A 17,307-nucleotide genomic window follows, 5' to 3' on the forward strand; every position below is an offset into this window, starting at 1 on the left:
CTTCTAAAGACAAAACTATAGCGAAAGGTGCTGAAAAAACTTAACTTCCGAGAGCACTTTTATGATGTCCACTTACCTACGACATGCCACAACACAGAACTCTAAAGAGAAATCAACAACCTACTCTCACTGGCAAATTGCAGGGAACCTCGAAGACCCAGTTCCCAACACCCTGGTTAAAGAACCGGAAGGACAATGCACCTTTTCCTTTCTCTCTCTCTTCCAACAGATACGGACAGTTCCTAAAGCAAGCGCCTTTATACGGTACGCACAGAGTTCACTCATTTCACGTTGCTATACAATCAGCTTCTGAAAGCATGCTGCCACTGAAGCAGAATACAGGAAGATTTTAAAGACCCGACTCAACTTGAAACCACAGAAACAATGTCTACTAGCAACGATGAAAACGGCACATGACAACTATTCCGTTCTAACAAAAGCTCAAGTGTATGAACAGATTCGTTACTGACACGTGAACAGAGAGAAAGAGCGAGTTACACCTAGCAGTCTGAATAAGGTATCCGATCGTAACGCAACGAACATTCTAAACGTGTCACTAAAGAGGAAAGTCCGAGCCCCGCTTTGAGAAAAAGGCCACACCAATCAAGGCGGTTGCCTAACACACGAAGGCTTAAGGGAGGAACTCTAACTTTGTGACACTTTGTGAACTTTACAGGCTTACAAATGCTGAGGGTGAAAAAGATCTTTGTATTGATAGCCAACAGTTTCTGCCGGATCACAAGACTGCAATGCATCTTGGGATTCCTTCAGGACGGTTCCGTGTCACAGATATTTAAAACGTAATTACTGTCTCAATAATAGAAACTGCAGCAAGAGACGCTCTCTCGCCTCGCCCTAAGGTGAAGCGAGAACTCGAGCATTCGCCCTCCCCAGCTCCTCGGATCTCTCAACGCCCCCCCGACCCACTCCTGGCCCCATCTGTCCTCACTTCTAGGCCTCGTGGCACTGACCGGCCGCGGCCCCCCCCCCACTCCGTCCCATACGGTCCCCACTCCCAGCGGGTGACTGCGGCCCCCCGAGGGAGGGGCGGCCCCCGGTCCCGCCGGTGTCCCCCCCGCACGCCGCCCCCGCCCCGCCCGGCTCTCCGCCGCGCCCGGCCCGCGCAGGCCGCCTCCCGGGCCACGGGCCGCCCCACCCAGGGCTGCTCTCGCCCCGGCGCCGCTGTCAGCGCCCCACGTGCCGCCGGGCCCCGCGGGACGCGCCGCCCGAGCCCACCCCACCCCACCCCCGTCCCCATCCCTGGCGGAGGGGGGGGCCCTCCGGACCCAGGCCGGCTGCTCCCGCCCCCGCAGCCCGGCTCCCCCCCGCCCCCCCCCCCCGCACCCCGCGGCTGCCCCGCGCGTCCCGGCCCTTTACCCGGAGGACCTCCAGCGCCGCTGCCGGCTCCGTGGTTGGGGGCGGCGGCGCCAGCTGGGGACAGCGGCTGCTGGGTCGGGCCCCGCAGGAAGGACGGCACGAACTCGGCAGCGTGGACGTTGGGCACGAAGGGCTTGGCGTTGACGTTGAGTTGCCGGCTGAAGGCCGCGCTGAGGTGCTCACGCTGGGCCTCGGTCGCCGCCGCCGCCGCCAAGGGGCCGCCGGCGCCACCGCACGGGCCCGGCCCGGGGGCTTCCATGTCCGCTTGGTCCCAGCAGTCGGGCGCCGAGTCGCTGCTGCTGCTGCCGCTGCTGCTCCCGCCGCCGCCGCCGCCGCCGCCGCCACCACTGCCCGGATCCATGATCGGGGGGGCCGTGTGTGTGGTGAAGAGAGGGCGGGAAATGGAGGCGGGGGCGACGGGCCGGGCAGGAGCAGGCCGCGCTGACCCGGCGAAGCGACGAGGCAGAGGGGCCGGGGGCTAGCGACACAGTCCCCGGCGTCGTCGCGGCGAAGGCTCCGGTCGCAACTCCGCACTCGCGACGACAACGGCGGCACCAGCTCAACCCTCCTCGTGTGTGCGAGCGGATCTCCTCCCACCCAACCCCAACCACCTCGGACCGCCTCAGCTCCGGCCCCACGCCGGCGCGGATTGACCCCTCCCCGCCACCCGTACCTTCGCCTCGGTAGTTCCTGGCCCTGTCCGTCCCCGTTTCTGGCTATGAACCACGGCTGCAGACGGAACTACGAGTTCCGGCAGCGCCCGCGCGACCCCGCTGCGGTTTTCCCGTGGGCCGATGGGAGTGGGAGTTCGGGGCTCCGGAGCAACCGGAAGCGACTCCGGCTCCCGGCAGGCAGCGCGGGGAGGCGGAGGTCTGGTCGCAGCCCCGCGGCCCCACCTGTCACCGGGTGGGGGTAGGGGTGAGGGCGAGTCCTTGCCTGACTCTTCAGCCGCGGGGTTGGTCCACGCTGCCCTGTGGGGCACAGGCTGCGGGGAAACGGATAACAGTTCTAACGCGCAAAGCAAAGCTCTCGGCTCCTGGAATCCCCTCCTTCTCGCATCACCGGTTTCTGCGTTCACTGCCTCCCCAAGTCTCCCTACCTTCTGCTCTTTCTTTCCACCTTCCTTCTCCCCGCCCCCAGCCAGAATCTGCCCTACATTTCGAAGCCGACGCTGCGCGTCTTGCGTTTTATGTATTCATTTGGTGGAAGAGAATAAAACCGTGAGACAGTACAACTTGAACTGCAATGGGGCTCGTAAAGCGCTCGGGCCCAGCCTCTGCCCCGGCAGAGGGGATTATTAACTGGAAACTTTGAATGACTCACCGTCTGTTTGACTAGTCATTTAAAGCCTTCACCCAAACTTTTCCATCCCTCCCCTCCTCCCGGCCAAGGGTTTTGCAAATCAAACAGAGGATTGCCATATTCCATGTTGTATCCAGTTGTACCCACCTAGTTAAGATTTTTTCCGGTGCGTCCAGCTTCTTTATGCACCGTTAGGTGAAGTGGTTTTCTTCTGAATGATGGGATTTGCTCCAGTATTCCGTAGTGCTTTATTGACTGCCTCTCACTCACCCGGACACTGTGCGTTTAGGTAAACACGGAGGAGGGGAGAAGCAAACCCTTAGGTCAATTACATGAAGTAGGAAAATAACGTTGTTCTGAGTACCTGTTAATTTCCTGTAATTCACCCACGTGGAACCCAAGACTGTGGCGGGGGGGAACCTATTGTTGATATTTTTCTCGGAGGAGTCTAGACAGCTTGCAACTAATCTGCCAAAAATTACAGAGTAAAGGCGTAGACGCACACAGAATAGATGATTCTTAACAACCTTAAGGTCCCAAATCTAGATCTAGATATGAATTTAAAATTTAAATATCTGTACCTTAAAGATAAAAGAGGATCCAGCCTAATGAGACAGCTCAAAAACAAACCTGTCAGTTACCTTTCAAAACAAATCCTATGCTAAAGTGGTTTGAAATTGTGTTTAATATTAAACTAGCAAATTTTATCAATGCCTTTTTTTTTTCTTTAACTCATAACACTTGGAATATCAACTGCTGTAAATGTAAAGAAACCAGAGACCTCCATTATAACAAGGCTGGCTTTAAGTTTATCTTTAGATCTGTGGTCCATACTGCCTGAAATCTTCTGGACATTGATTTCTTTTTTCCCCCAGGACAGATGATGTAATCCCCTAATTAATACAAAGTTCAGGTTACAGCCTATTAATATAGTTCTCTGAATACCTGTTTGAATCTTTCTTAAGAGCATCCCCCTTCAGGGATACCTGGGTGGCTCAGTTGGTTATGCCTCGGGTCTTATCTGGGCTCAGGTCTCGATCTCACAATTGGCTCCTGAGACCGAGCCCCACCTCAGGCTTTGCGCTGACAGCATTGGGCCTGCTTGGGATTCTCTTTCTCCCTCTCTCTCTGTCCCCTCACCCACTCACACCTCTGTCTCTCTCTCTCAAAAATAAACTTAAAAAAAAAAAAAAAAAAGCGTGTCCCACTTTAAAGTTGGTATTAAGTGATTGCCCTCAGGTTTACTGAGAAGTTAACAATTGATATAAAAACTCAGACCTTCCTTCATATAAGGGAGACTTGAATTGCTACTGAGTGAGATAAATATTTTTATTTTCTAGTCACAACAAGAAGAAAATAGTGTGTCCAAAATAAAGTGCCTTCTCACTCAAGATTGGCACTCCCTAACCTACTCCTTAAAAAATGTCGACACAAGCGTCTGGCTCAAAGAGTGATCCGGACTGTCCTTCAACCACTTTGTCATTGGACGCTATACTTCACCGTGGACCAGCCACAGGGCACCAGAGGACGGGTCCCTCTTAGGTTAGTTCTTCACGCTAATTAAATTAGCAGCGTCTTTGTGGCTGCGGCTTTTTCTAGAGACAAAGACAAAAACTGCTGAGACCGCAGCTTAGAAAAGCAGTTGATGTCGTTAGCTGCCATGTCCCTGAATAGGATCATCATTGGAAATTCAGGAAAGAATCCACTCCGTTGGTTTTCAGAAGCTTTGACCTGCCAGGGTTGAGGCACTGCTGTAGCGGGCAAGTGGGAGGCTCTTCTTGATAATCGCATGCCCGGTATGATGCGCGGCATAGAAAATGTGCTTAACAACCTCTTTACTTCACGCCATGCTTGTTCAAGGTCTGAGTCGTTCCGGGACAGAGAATTCCCGTGTTCCAACGCAAGCCCCACCAGCTGGCGTTTCTAGTGTTCTCTCTCTTTCGCTCTCTGCATTCCTCCTATCCTCCCTTGGTTATTCTGCCTTAAAAATGAATCAGGGTGGGGGCACCTGGGGGGCTCCGTCGATCAGCTCAGGTCATGATCTGACGGTTCGTGGGTTCGAGCCCCACGTCGGACTCTGCACTGACAGTGCAGGGCCTGCTTGGGATTGTCTGTTTCTCTCTCTCTGTGTCCCTCCCCACCCCCTTTCAAAACGAAAGAAATAAATATTTTTAAGTAAAAAAATGCTTTAATAAGTAAAATAAAATAATAAAATAAAATGAATCAGAGTCTTGGGGTGCCTGGGTGATTCAGTCACTTGAGTGTCTGACTCAATTTCGGCTCAGGTCATGATCCCAGGGTTGTGGGATCGAGCCACCTTGGGATTCTTTCTCTCTCTCTCTCTCTCCTCTGTCCCTCTCCCCTGCTCGCACTCTTTCTCTCTCTAAAATAAAAATAAAAATAAAAATGGGGCACCGGGGTGGCTCAGTGCATTAAGCATCACAGTCTTGGTTTCCTTTGAGGTCGTGATCTCACGGGTGTGAGATCAAGCCCCTCTTGGGCTCTGCCCCAAGCGCTGAGCTTGCTTAGGATTCTCTCTCTCCCTCTCTCTCTCTCTCTCTGCCCCCTCCCTTACTCTGTAAATGAATGAATGAATGAATAAATAAATAAATAAACTTAAAAATAAAAACAAATAAAATGAATCAGAATCTCAGCACCTGCACCTTTGAGTTTCCCACCCAGTACGTTGTTTTGTTTCTTTAATCTGAAAGTTTATCCTTCTTTGCTTCCAAACACGAGGCTGATATGAAAACTCACGGCCATCCTAGGGTTTTAGCAGATGGAAACGTGTGCACACAGCTGGACACTTGAGGTGACGTGGGCATCCCGCCAAATGTTTTTTGCAGAAATACAAACAGGAGGGTAAAAGCCTGTCCTTTCCAGCATTTTTGCAGTAACTCCAAAGCAGGAACAACCTAACTATCCATCAACAGGGAAATTATGATTAAATGAGTGATGGTATATCAATACCGTGGAGTAATACGCAGCTATCAAAAAGAGTGACAGACTAGGTGCCAACGTGGAAATTCACTTCTAGTATATGGTGAAGTAGAGGAACGCTTTGTGTTGTATGTGGAATATATAGTAGATCAGTGTATCTAGTACAATCTATGTCTTTAAAAAATCTAGATTTTTGGGGCGCCTGGGTGGCGCAGTCGGTTAAGCGTCCGACTTCAGCCAGGTCACGATCTCGCGGTCTGTGAGTTCGAGCCCCGCGTCAGGCTCTGGGCTGATGGCTCGGAGCCTGGAGCCTGTTTCCAATTCTGTGTGTCTCCCTCTCTCTCTGCCCCTCCCCCGTTCATGCTCTGTCTCTCTCTGTCCCAAAAATAAATTAAAAAAAAAAAAAAAAAAAAACGTTAAAAAAAAAAAAAAAAATCTAGATTTTTCCTCTCCCTGAAATGTTCTTTCCCCAGATCTTCATCTCTCCAGCTCATTGTCGTTCAGCTCTGAGATGTCCTCTCCTACCCACCCTGGCTCTCCACCAACCCACATCACTCTCTACCCTCATATGCAGTTTTATTTTTTTCAGATGCTTTATCACAATCTGAAATTCTTTATTGGTTCCCATGCTTACTGCCCATCTCCTCCTTCCAGAAAGTTAATTCTGTGACTGTCTTATTTGCGTGACTGTCTTATTTGCTACTGCATTCCTATCACCGACAACAATGCCCGGCATGGAGAAAGTGATCAGTAGACATTTGAGAGAGAAAGAGACATATGTATCTCTTTGTATGTTGTAAACATTTTTAAAAGTGTGGACAGTTACATATTAAACAGCTCATGGAAGGTGTATTTGTGAGGTGGGATTGGATGTGGAAAGGAAAGCAGCTAGAAGAAGAAGAAATTGTAATCTTTTACTTCCGTTTTATGTTTGGGTTTCCCTGTAGGAAGCAAATGGCTTTAAAAAAATTCTTTTATCGGGGCGCCTGCGTGGCTCAGTGGGTTGGGCTTCTGACTTCGGCTCAGGTCACGATCACACAGCTTGTGAGTTCAAGCTCCAAGTTAGGCTCTGTGCTGACAGCTCAGAGCCTGGAGCCTGCTTCAGATTCTGTGTCTCCCTCTCTGTCTGCCCTTCCCCCACTTGTGCTCAGGTTTCTCTCTCTCTCTCTCTCTCTCTCTCTCTCTCAAAAATAAACCTTAACAAAAATAAAAAATAAATAAAAAGAAGGCTTTTATAGGCAGGAGGGAGCAGGAACAAGGAAATGATAATAGCAAAAAGGCAGATTGGTTGTGGCAAGGTCCCTTTCCTTGGGCAGATGGCAGGGGTCTGTTAGGCAGAGGACCTCATTAGTGCTGACCCGGTGATTCTTGATTGATTATTAAGATTCCATTTCCAGGAGAGACCAACACTAGAATTAAGACTCATTTTGGTGACATGGGCTTAACATGTGACTCTATGCTTGGGCTGTTGCCTTATTTATAAAAATAACCATCATGTATGGAAAGAGCCCAACTGTCCATTGACAGATGAATAGAGAAGATGGGGTATATATTTATGATGGAGTATTACTCGGCAATCAAAAAGAATGAAATCTTGCCATTTGCAACTACGTGGATACAACTGGAGGGTATTATGCTAAGGGAAATTGGTCAGAGAAAAACAAATATCATATGATTTCACGCATATGTGGAATTTAAGAGACAAAACTGATGAACATAAGGGAAGGGAAGCAAAAATAATACAAAAATGGGGGGGGAGGACAAAATATAAAAGACTCCTAAATACAGAGAACAGGGGCACCTGGGTGGCTCAGTTGGTCAAGCATCCGACTTCAACTCAGGTCATAATCTCACGGTTTGTGGATTCGAGTCCGTTTTGGGCTCTGTGCTGACAGCTCAAAGCCTGGAAACTGCTTCGGATGCTGTGTCTCCCGCTCTCCCTGCCCCTTCCCCACTCATACTCTGTCTCTCAGTCTCTCAAAAATAAATAAATGTTAAAAACAATTTTTTTTAAATACAGAGAACAAACTGAGGGTTGCTGAAGGGGTTGTGGGCAGGGGGATGGGCTACATGGGTGAGGGCATTAAGGAGGACACTTGTTGGGATGAGCACTGGGTGTTACACGTAGGCAATTAGTCAGTGGAATCTACCCCTGAAATCATTACTGTGGTATCAGCTAACTAACTTGGATGTAAACTTAAAAATTAATTAATTAGTTTAAAAAGTGAAGAATAAAAATAAAAAAATTTAAAAAAGCATGTGACTCTTGATTTCGGCTCAGGTTACGGTCTGGAGGTCGGTGTTATCAAGCCCCTGATTGGCCTCTTCACTGACAGGGCAAAGCCTGCCTGGGGTTCTCTCTTTCTCTCCCCCTCTCTCTGCCCTTCCCCCGCTCCCACTCACACGTGCTCTAAACAAACAAACAAACAAACAAACATTTTTAAAAATACATAAAAAGAAAAAGAAACCCTAAGATAGGACTTTCTTGTTATTTCATTGGCTCAGGAGCTTAATGACATCAGGGGCCCCTACCTTTCCATCTGTCTGCTGGCCTGGGTGTTGGCTTCCTCTCCAGTCTGGTCCCAAGACAGCTGCAGAGTCCCAGAGGCCAAGTCCAGAGAAACAGTAGAGAGCATCTCGACTGATATCTTCCTTCCAAGAATGAGAAGTTTCCCCAGAAGCCCTCTAGGAGGTATCTCCTCCCATGTCATTGGCAGGAATTGGGGCAGATACCCATTCTTGAAAAGGACATCTCTTTTTACCGTGGTGAAATACACACACAAAAATACTAAGATTTACCACTTTCACCATTGTAAGTGGATACTTCAGTGGCATTAAGTACATTTCACATTGTCAGAGCGTCTGGGTGGCTCAGTCAGTTGAGAGCCTGGCTCAGGTCATGATCTCATGGTCTTGAGATCGAGCCGCACATTGGGCTCCGCACTAAGCGTGGAGCCTGCTTGGGATTCTCTCTCTTTCTGTCTCTGTCTCTCTCTCTCTCTGCCTCTCCCCGCCCCCCTCAAAATAAAGAAATAAACATTAAAAAAGTGTATTTCACATTGTTGTGCATCCACCACCACCATCCAGACCTTTTTCATTTTTCCAACCTCAAATTCCATCCCTACTAAACACCAACTCCCCGTTCTCCTCTCCCCCGTTCCTGGTAACCACCATTCTCCTTCCTGTTTCCATGCAGGTGCCTCGTATAAGTGGAATCCTACAGTGAGAAGCATTGTATTATTTAGCATAATATCCTCAAGGTTCATCCCTGTTGTCAAAATTGTCTTCCTTTTTAGCGTTGAATAATATTCTGGTGTGTGTGTGTGTGTGTGTGTGTGTATTTTGTTCATTCATCTATCGGTAGACGCTTGGGTTTCTTCCACCTTTTGGCTATTGGTATGAGTGGACAAACACCTGCTCAAGTCTCTGCTTCTGCTTCTTTCAGGTATATGCCTACAAGTAGAATTGCCGAATCATCGGGCAATTCTACGTTTCATTTTCTGAGGAACCTCCATACTGTTTTCCACAAGGCTACACCATTTTGCATTCTTACCAGCAGGGGCACAAGAGTTCCAATTTCTCCCCCTGCTCACCAGCGTGCATTACTTCCCGTTTTGTTTGTTGTAATCATAGCCATCCTAGTGAGTGTGAAATTTTATCTCACAATCGGGGTTTGCACTGTTGGTTGCACGTTAAAATCACCTGGGGGAACTTTGAACCTAACCCACCTGGGCACAGAGACATGTTATTCTTTTTCTTTAATTTTTTTAAATGTTTATTTATTTTTGAGAGAGAGAGAGCGAGCATGAGCGGGGGAGGGGAAGAGAGAGAGGGAGACACAGAATCTGAAGCAGGCTCCAGGCTCTGAGCCGTCAGCCCAGAGCCTGACGTGGGGCTCGAACTCACAAGCTGTGAGATCATGACCTGACCTGAAGTTGGAGGCTCAACTGACTGAGCCACCCAGGAGCCCTGGCATTAATACATTTTAAATATGAGGTCTCTGTGTGAGGCCAAGCTTGAGAACCACTGGTCTAAAGACAAATCATCTAGAAGGAAGGAAGGAAGGAAGGAAGGAAGGAAGGAAGGAAGGAAGGATGTTGGGGAATCAATTACCGCGTGAAATACATCTTGGAATTGAAAGTACAGAGTCCTCAGTTGGGTTTCTAATTCTAAATTATTCATAGAAATTTGGAACCAGGGTAGCACATCAGCCCAGGTAACCATAATGGATATAAAACATGCCGTCTGCTGCGAAATTTCTTCACCCAGCAAACATTTAGTCACCATTGGCAACACAAGCTATGGTAAGTTGACTGGTGCTGCACTTTGGCTAGACTCTCTCCTTTCATGCGGTTTGTTTGTTTGTAACAGCGTTTGGAGATTCCATTTACGTGCCATACAATTCCCCCATTTAGAGCGTACAGCTCAATGGTTTTTTAGTATAGTCACTGTTGCTGTGCAACTGTCCCCAAACATCATGGTGTTTGTTAGTGTTTGAAGCCTGGATTAACGGAAACGCAGTTTGGAATGAAATGACCCAATGGCTGACCTTGAGCAGAAAAAGGGCGGTCAGTCGCAAAATACGTAAGCAATTCTTTACAAAGAAGACCATACCGTGCAAGGCCAGAAAGGTAATGAAGGGGGGGAAGGGCACCTGGGTGGCTCAGGGATTTGAGCACCAGGCTCAGGTCATGATCTCACGGTTCCTGAGTTCAAGCCCCAAGGCAGGCTGGATGCTGTCAGGACAAAGTCCTCTGTCTCCCTCTCTCTCTCTCTGCCCCTCCCCGCTATTGCTCTCTCCCTCAAAAATAAATAAACATTAAGGGCACCTGGTTGGCTCTGTGGGTTGAGCCTCTGACTTTGGCTCAGGTCGTGATCTCCCAGTTTGTGAGTTCAAGCCCCACATCGGGCTCACTGCTGACAGCGCGGATCCTGCTTCGGAAACTCTGTTCCCCCTCTCTCCCTGCCCTGCCCCCACTGACACTTTCTCTTTCAAAAATAAGTAAATACACATTAAACACATTTTTAATAAATAAATAAAGATTTTAAATTTGCTAAGGCCAACCTGAGCGCCATGACCTTGAGCCCCAGAGCTCTGTCTAAAGGAGTCAGTCACCCAGTTCCTGTGCCAAATTGGCTTCCTCAACCAGCTCCTCTGGGTTAACCACCTGTCCAATGAAACCGCCACGAAAACCAGTTGTTCTGGTCTCCCCGGGACTCGGAGACGCTTCCACGAGTAAGTTTCCTACATCGAGTTGCAGGCTTCGCTTTCCAAGACCATCCGCCCGGAGGGAATGCTTGTATTCAGAGATCTTAGCCAACATAATCCTGGGTGCCCTCCGTGACTACAGTCCGGGAGATTTAATGATTGCTGACCCCTGCTGGCTTTCCCTGCCAATGGTTTGTCCCCACGAAGCAGAAGGAAGCTACCAGGACACCCCTGAGACCTGCCTGTTTCCTCAGCCAGCCTGGCCCGGCTCTGCTCTCCCAGCTAGCAGAGCTTGGCCGGTAGAAAGGTGTCTAAAAGACAGCAGTCTCCAGGTTCCACGGGCCTATTGATTTACATTTGAAACGGGCTGTCTCGTGGCTAATGATTATCGCATTGCATCCCCTTTGTGAATGTAAAAGACCCAGAATGGAGAGCACAGAGAAACTCTGATAATGATCAGTTAACTCAGATGAAAAGTTGATTCATTCAGCAGAAATCAGGGTTCATTATTTCCGAGGGAGTAACAGATTGCTAATTACGTTTTACATCTAAAAGCCTGGCTAATTTCATTCCAGGGTCCCCGGCATGTTTTTACAGACTCCATGTGGGGGGGGGTGGGGGTGGGGGGGGAAGGGGATTCATAGGTGGGAAGAGGAATAACAACTAAAATCAGTAGCTTTAAGCTGCGCAGCTTGCCTATTAAATAATGTATATATTTTACCAATATGTAATAACAGCAATTATTTCATAGTTTTCATTGAACCATTCAGGGGCATTAAATACATCTCCATTGTTCTGTAAACATCACCACCATTTATCTCCAGAAATTTGCGTTGTTTCTAACGGAAACTTTGTGAACAGTAGCTCCTCGGGGCTCCTGGCTGGCTCAGTCCATTAAGGTTAACGTCCAGCTCGGGTCATGATCTCACATTTCGAGACAGTTGGAGCCCTACGTCGGGCTCTCTGCTGTCAGCGCAGAGCCCGCTTAGGATCCCCTGTCTCCCTCCCTCTGCCCGTCCCCCGCTCACACTCATTCTCTCAAAAATAAATATTGTATTTAATTTATTAATTTAAAATTTTTTTTTTTTTTTTGAGACAGAAGGAGACAGAGCATGAGCAGTGGAGGGGCAGAGAGAAAGGGAGACCCAGAATCCAAAGCAGGCTCCAGGATCTGAGCTGTCAGCACAGAGCCTGACGCGGGGCTCGAACTCCCGGAATGTGAGATCATGACCTGAGCTGAAGTCGGACGCTCAACCGACTGAGCCACCCAGGCGCCCCAAAAATAAATACTAAAAAACAAAACAAAACAAAACAAAACAAAACAAAACCACAATAGTTCCTCATTCTCTCTTTCTCCAGTCTCTGGTAACCTCTATTTTGTTTTCTGTTTCTGTTAATTTGCCTACTCCGGCTGTCTCATAGACGTAGAATCACACATTCCATTTGTGCCTGGGTGATCTCACTAGCATGTTTTCAGGGTTCATCCGTGTTGTAACCTGCATCAGAATCTCATTCCTTTGTAAGGCTAAATCCTTTGTAAGGCTAAATAATATTCCAATGTGTGAATGTACACCATTTTGGTGGGGTTTTTGTTTTTTTTTTTTTAATGTTTTTTATTTATTTTTGAGAGAGAGAGTCAGAGCATGAGCAGGGGAGGGGCAGAGAGAGAGGGAGACCCAGAATCCGAAGCAGGCTCCAGGCTCTGAGCTGTCAGCACAGAGCTCGACGTGGGGCTTGAACTCACAAACTGTGAGATCATGACCTGAGCTGAAGCCGGACGTCTAACTGACTGAGCCACCCAGGCGCCCTTGTGTATCAAGATTTATTGAGTGAGGAAGGCTACAGGGACTGGTCACAATACTTAACTCCAAGTTCCTCAGCCCACAGGGAGGAGAGAGATGGGTGGATTGTGTACCCCTCTTCGGTAGTAGAGAATACACTAGTTTGTTCGTTCATTCATTCATTTTATTTCAATTCATTGTGACTCTACTGAGGGCCAACAAACTTTTTACTCATCCTGAAGTCATTTCCTGGAAATTGAGGTTAGCACAACACAACACAACCTGGGATGTTGGGCCCCACCCCCACTTCCCTCCCTGACCTCTGACCTCCCCAGATGTGACTGGCATCCATCATTGACACCAACTTTGTCCGGGTCCTGACAAGCACTGGAGCACACTCGGGAAGGCAGAAGACATTTACCATCGTGTGATGCTACATAAGTCGACTACACGGTTTTCAGGACATGGGTGGCATTGAAGACTGTCTCCGTCCTCCGTTCATTTCACCATAATTCTTCCTTATATCCTTACTGATTCATCAACAGCCATCTAGTTCTCTTGCACCTTCTGTCATGGGATTTTCATAATTCTTTCTTATTTGGGAGAGAGAGAGAGAGAGAGAGAGAGAGAGAGAGAGAGAGCGTGAGTGGGGCCAGAGAGAGAGAGAGAGAATCCTAATGCTTAACTAACTGAGCCACCCACGCGCCCCGAAGTGTTTCAAAAGTTTTAAAAGTGCGACTTCTATGGCAAAAGGAACCTAGACAAGGCATTCTTTAGCTGCTTATTGTTATTTTACTTTTCAGCTGTATTGAGGTATCACAGGCAAGTAAAAACTATAGTATGTCTGGGGGGTGGGGAGATAGGCAAAATGGGTGAAGGGGAGAAGGAGGTACAGGCTTACAGTTATGGAAAGTACAAGTCGCAGGGATGAAAGGTACCGCACAGGTAATACAGTCCATGGTGTTGCAATGGTGTTCTATGGAGACGGACGGTGGATATGCTTGTGAGCATAACATTACATATACACCTGTCAAATCACTACGGGGTATACCTGAAACCACTGGAACAGAGTGTGCTAACTATATGTCATTTTTTAAAGGTTTATCTTAAAAAATTTTATGTATTTACTTTGAGAGAGAGAGAGAGAGGAGGGGCGGAGAGAGAGAGAGGGAGAGAGAGAATCCCAAGCAGGCTTTGCAAGGTCAGTGTGGAGCCTGATGCGGGGCTCGAACTCACGAACTATGAGATCATGACCTGACCTGAAATCAAGAGTGGAACGCTTAACCAACTAGGCCACCCGGGTGCCCCTGTACCTCATTTTTGAAAAGTAATATATTTAAAGTATATAGTGTGATGATTTGATATCTATATACACTATGAAATTATACTCAAGGTAATTAACATTCTGCATAGTTACTTGTGGTTTTTGTTGTCGTTGTTCATTTGTTTGCTTTGGTGAAAATGCTCTTTGCCAAGTTTAAGGGCAGGGAATACTTAATTTCTTAGCTGGGTTATGACCCCTTAGCTGGGTTGTGAAAGATGGATAGGGGTTCACCAAGGGAAATGATACTCAACATTAACTTGCGTGATATGCATATTCAATTACTAGAGACTTTGGGGGAAATGTATGGCTATAAGTCTTTTTTTATGTTTAATTTTTAAAAATAATTAATTTATTTTAAAATTTACATCCAAGTTAGTGCAACAATGATTTCAGGAGGAGATTCCTTAATGCCCCTTACCCATTAAGCCCATCCCCCTTTAACCCATCCCCCTTCCCACAACCCCTCCAGCAACTCTCTGTTTCCTAAATTTAAGAGACTCTTATTGGGGCGCCTGGGTGGCTCAGTCGGTTTAAGCTTCCGACTCCGGCTCAGGTCATGATCTCACAGTCTGTGAGTTCGAGCCCTGTGGGGGGCTCTGTGCTGACAGCTCAGAGCCCGGAGCCCATTTTGGATTCTGTGTCTACCTCTCTCTCTGACCCTCCCCCATTCATGTTCTGTCTCTCCGTGTCCCAAAAATAAACATTAAAAAAATTTTTTTTTAAAGAATTAAAAATAATAATAATAATAAAAGTAAAGAGTCTCTTATGTTTTGTCCCCCTCTCTGGCCATAATTCTTATAGCAGAATAAGGTTATACTTATTTAAAATGGCCTGATTATTGAAGGTAGCAGAATGTGTCATCCCAAAATATGCCACTTTGGCATAAGGACTATTTCAACCTGAGGGCAACTGAGAAGAAACAGATTAGAGAAAAACTCTCTGCCTTTTCCCTACTTGCTTAACAAGTAAGACAGAAATTTGCAAAGGAGTCTACCCTCCCCTGATGCCAGGAAGGACAGAAGTTAATCACTGAAGACAACTCTAGACCCTTATCACCAAGGAGACATTTGCATAAACGAACCCAGGTAAACACTAGCCCTTGGGGGCACCTGCGTGGTTCAGTTGGTTAAGTATCTGATTCCGCTCAGGTCACGATCTCCCAGTTCCCGTGAGTTCAAGCCCCAGGTGGGGCTCCTGCTGTCAGCGTGGAGCCCACTTTGAATCCTTTGTCCTCGCCCACCTCTGTCCCCCTCCCCTGCTCATGCTTGCACTCTCTCTCTCTCTCTCTCAAAATAAACAAACATTTAAAAAATTGAGACTAGCCCTCACCTACCACTAGTGTCCCCATATACTTACCTTCCCATCATTTGCTGCCTGTAGAAGCTCAAAGTCCTTTTCCTTTAAGTTGTCACTTCTCCCCAAATGTTGTTCTTTTGTTAAGAAACCCCGGTCTCACTTGTGTGAGGGCTTCCGCTCGCACACTTAATAAACTTCTGTCTGTTTTGCCCTTGTCCGTCTCGCCTGTCTTTTGTTAGTTCAATTTCCCGGGCCCCAGCCGGGGAACCCAAGATGGGTCGAGGAAAAAGGCTTTTTTTCCTCCCCTCCACTATCAAGCGGCGGCCAGGGCAGACCCATCATGTGATCCAGGGTGATGGGTGAAGGGGGAAACGGGAAGGAAATGAGGGATTCGCTCGGTGAATTACCTCGGACCGGTTTGATCTTCCCGGATGTGTCATTCGTCACCCTGGGAACTCTGGAACAGAGTTTCGTCTCTGGGGTTCAAGGCTTGGGTTCCCAACGTACCTGAGGGAGGTGGTTCTCGGGTTTTAATGCTATCTGATTCACTTGCGGGCTTGCCAGGAATGCAGACTCGGGCTCCCAAAGACACTGGCGTCAGGTGGCCCATTCCAGGAAGGGAAAGAATGTCAGGAAGGGGGAGCGGCGGGAGGGTGGGGTGTGGAATAAAAGGAGACAGAGGCAAAGCGAGTTCCTGTAGAGCCTCAGTGGTTCGCAGAGCAGTGGGTTGTCCGGCAGAGCTCGCTCCCCACGCCGCCTTGGCTTCCTCCATCTTTTCTCGGCACAGAAGCTGCTGTCATGTGTTATTCTTGTACTCAAAATGCTATGGGAGATCATTTCCCATCTCCCAGCGATGAAGGTCAAAGTCTTCATCACGGCCTGCCGGGCCCTGCGTCACTCGGCTCCCTGCTGCCTCTTCTGCCTCTCTGATCGCTCCGCTTGGCCACACTGACCTCGCTGGACCTGCACCATGCCAAGGGTACACCCACCTCAGGGCCTTTGCACTTGCTGTTTCTGCTGCTTGGAGGACTTATGCGCTTATAGGTCCCTCAAGCGATCCCTTGGCAGAAAGGCCTTCTCCACAGTATTTATTACTACCTGACATACAACTTGTTTTACAGATTTAATTTCATCATCGTCCACTCCGCGAAGGCAGAGATTTTATATCATGTCTCAGTTGCGTGATGTAATAGAGGGCTTCCCTGAAAAAGCAGTTTAAAACAAGGAATTGTATTTTGTTCGTTTGTTTCGGAATTGTTATATAAATATATACGTATATTTTAAGCACTCTCGAGGCCCAACGTTGGGCTTGAGCTCATGACCCCAAGATCCAGTTGTGTGCTTTACCGACTGAGCCAGCCAGGTGTTCCAGGATTGTGGTTTTGTGGGTTTTGGGTTGTTTTGTTTTGTCTTTTTCAAACAACAGCTGGGGCCCCTGGATGACTGTCGGTTGAGCGTCCAACTCTTGATTTCAGCTCAGGTCATGATCTCAGGATTATGGGATCAAGCCCCATGTTGGGCTCTGCACTAGGCATGGAATCTGTTTAGGATTCTCTCTCTCTCTGTCTCTCTCTTTCCCTCACTCTTGCTCTCTTGCTCTCTCTCCCCCTCTGCCTCTCTCCCCTGCCCACGCACGCTCTGTCTCTAAAACCAAAAACACAAACAACACCTGCATGCTTCAAATCTATAAATATGCTTTCATTTGTCAATCCCTTGAGGTGGGACAGACCCTTTCTTCTAGAACAGGTCTGGGTATTGATTGTGGATCTAGTCTGAGAGCTATAATATCTACCTCTGCCTTACTTATGCTCAAGGGCATTGGTGACAAGTGTGCCCGCTAGCTGCTAGCACAGTCCGGCCAGCACACCGATGTCCCTCTCACCTCTGCTCAACTCAGAGTCCAGGGTCACGGCTGCCCCCCGGCCAAGCTGTTGTCACATTCTTTCCCTGCCCAAGGGGACCGTGGAAGGCGCTCATGCGGGACCGCTTCCCAGCAAGAGAAAGTTTACCCACCAAGGTATTTCCTCAACCTGAAATTGATGTGTTATTAAAAAGAGGGAGTGAATATGGAATAAACA

General features: G+C 48.1%; 1 protein-coding gene across 2 annotated transcripts in view; it reads right to left on the reverse strand.

Annotated features, from left to right (window-relative positions):
• The window catches only part of GSPT1 (G1 to S phase transition 1), a 38,275-nt gene extending 35,364 nt beyond the window's left edge, over nucleotides 1–2,911 (reverse strand). The window contains exon 1 of one of the 2 annotated variants that reach the window (XM_019468613.2): nucleotides 2,827–2,911. Coding sequence is in view for 1 of the 2 variants with exons in the window: in XM_053894547.1 (XP_053750522.1) it covers nucleotides 1,378–1,738 (361 nt within the window). In the remaining variant the exon portion in view is untranslated. Of the gene's footprint in view, nucleotides 1–1,377; nucleotides 2,000–2,826 lie in introns of those variants that run through there. The other variant, XM_053894547.1, reaches the window with a different exon arrangement.
• Nucleotides 2,912–17,307: the final 14,396 nt, after the last annotated feature.

The sequence above is a fragment of the Panthera pardus genome, unplaced genomic scaffold (assembly GCF_024362965.1).
Source record: "Panthera pardus isolate Hobbes unplaced genomic scaffold, ASM2436296v1 HiC_scaffold_5, whole genome shotgun sequence".
Lineage (NCBI taxonomy): Eukaryota > Metazoa > Chordata > Mammalia > Carnivora > Felidae > Panthera > Panthera pardus.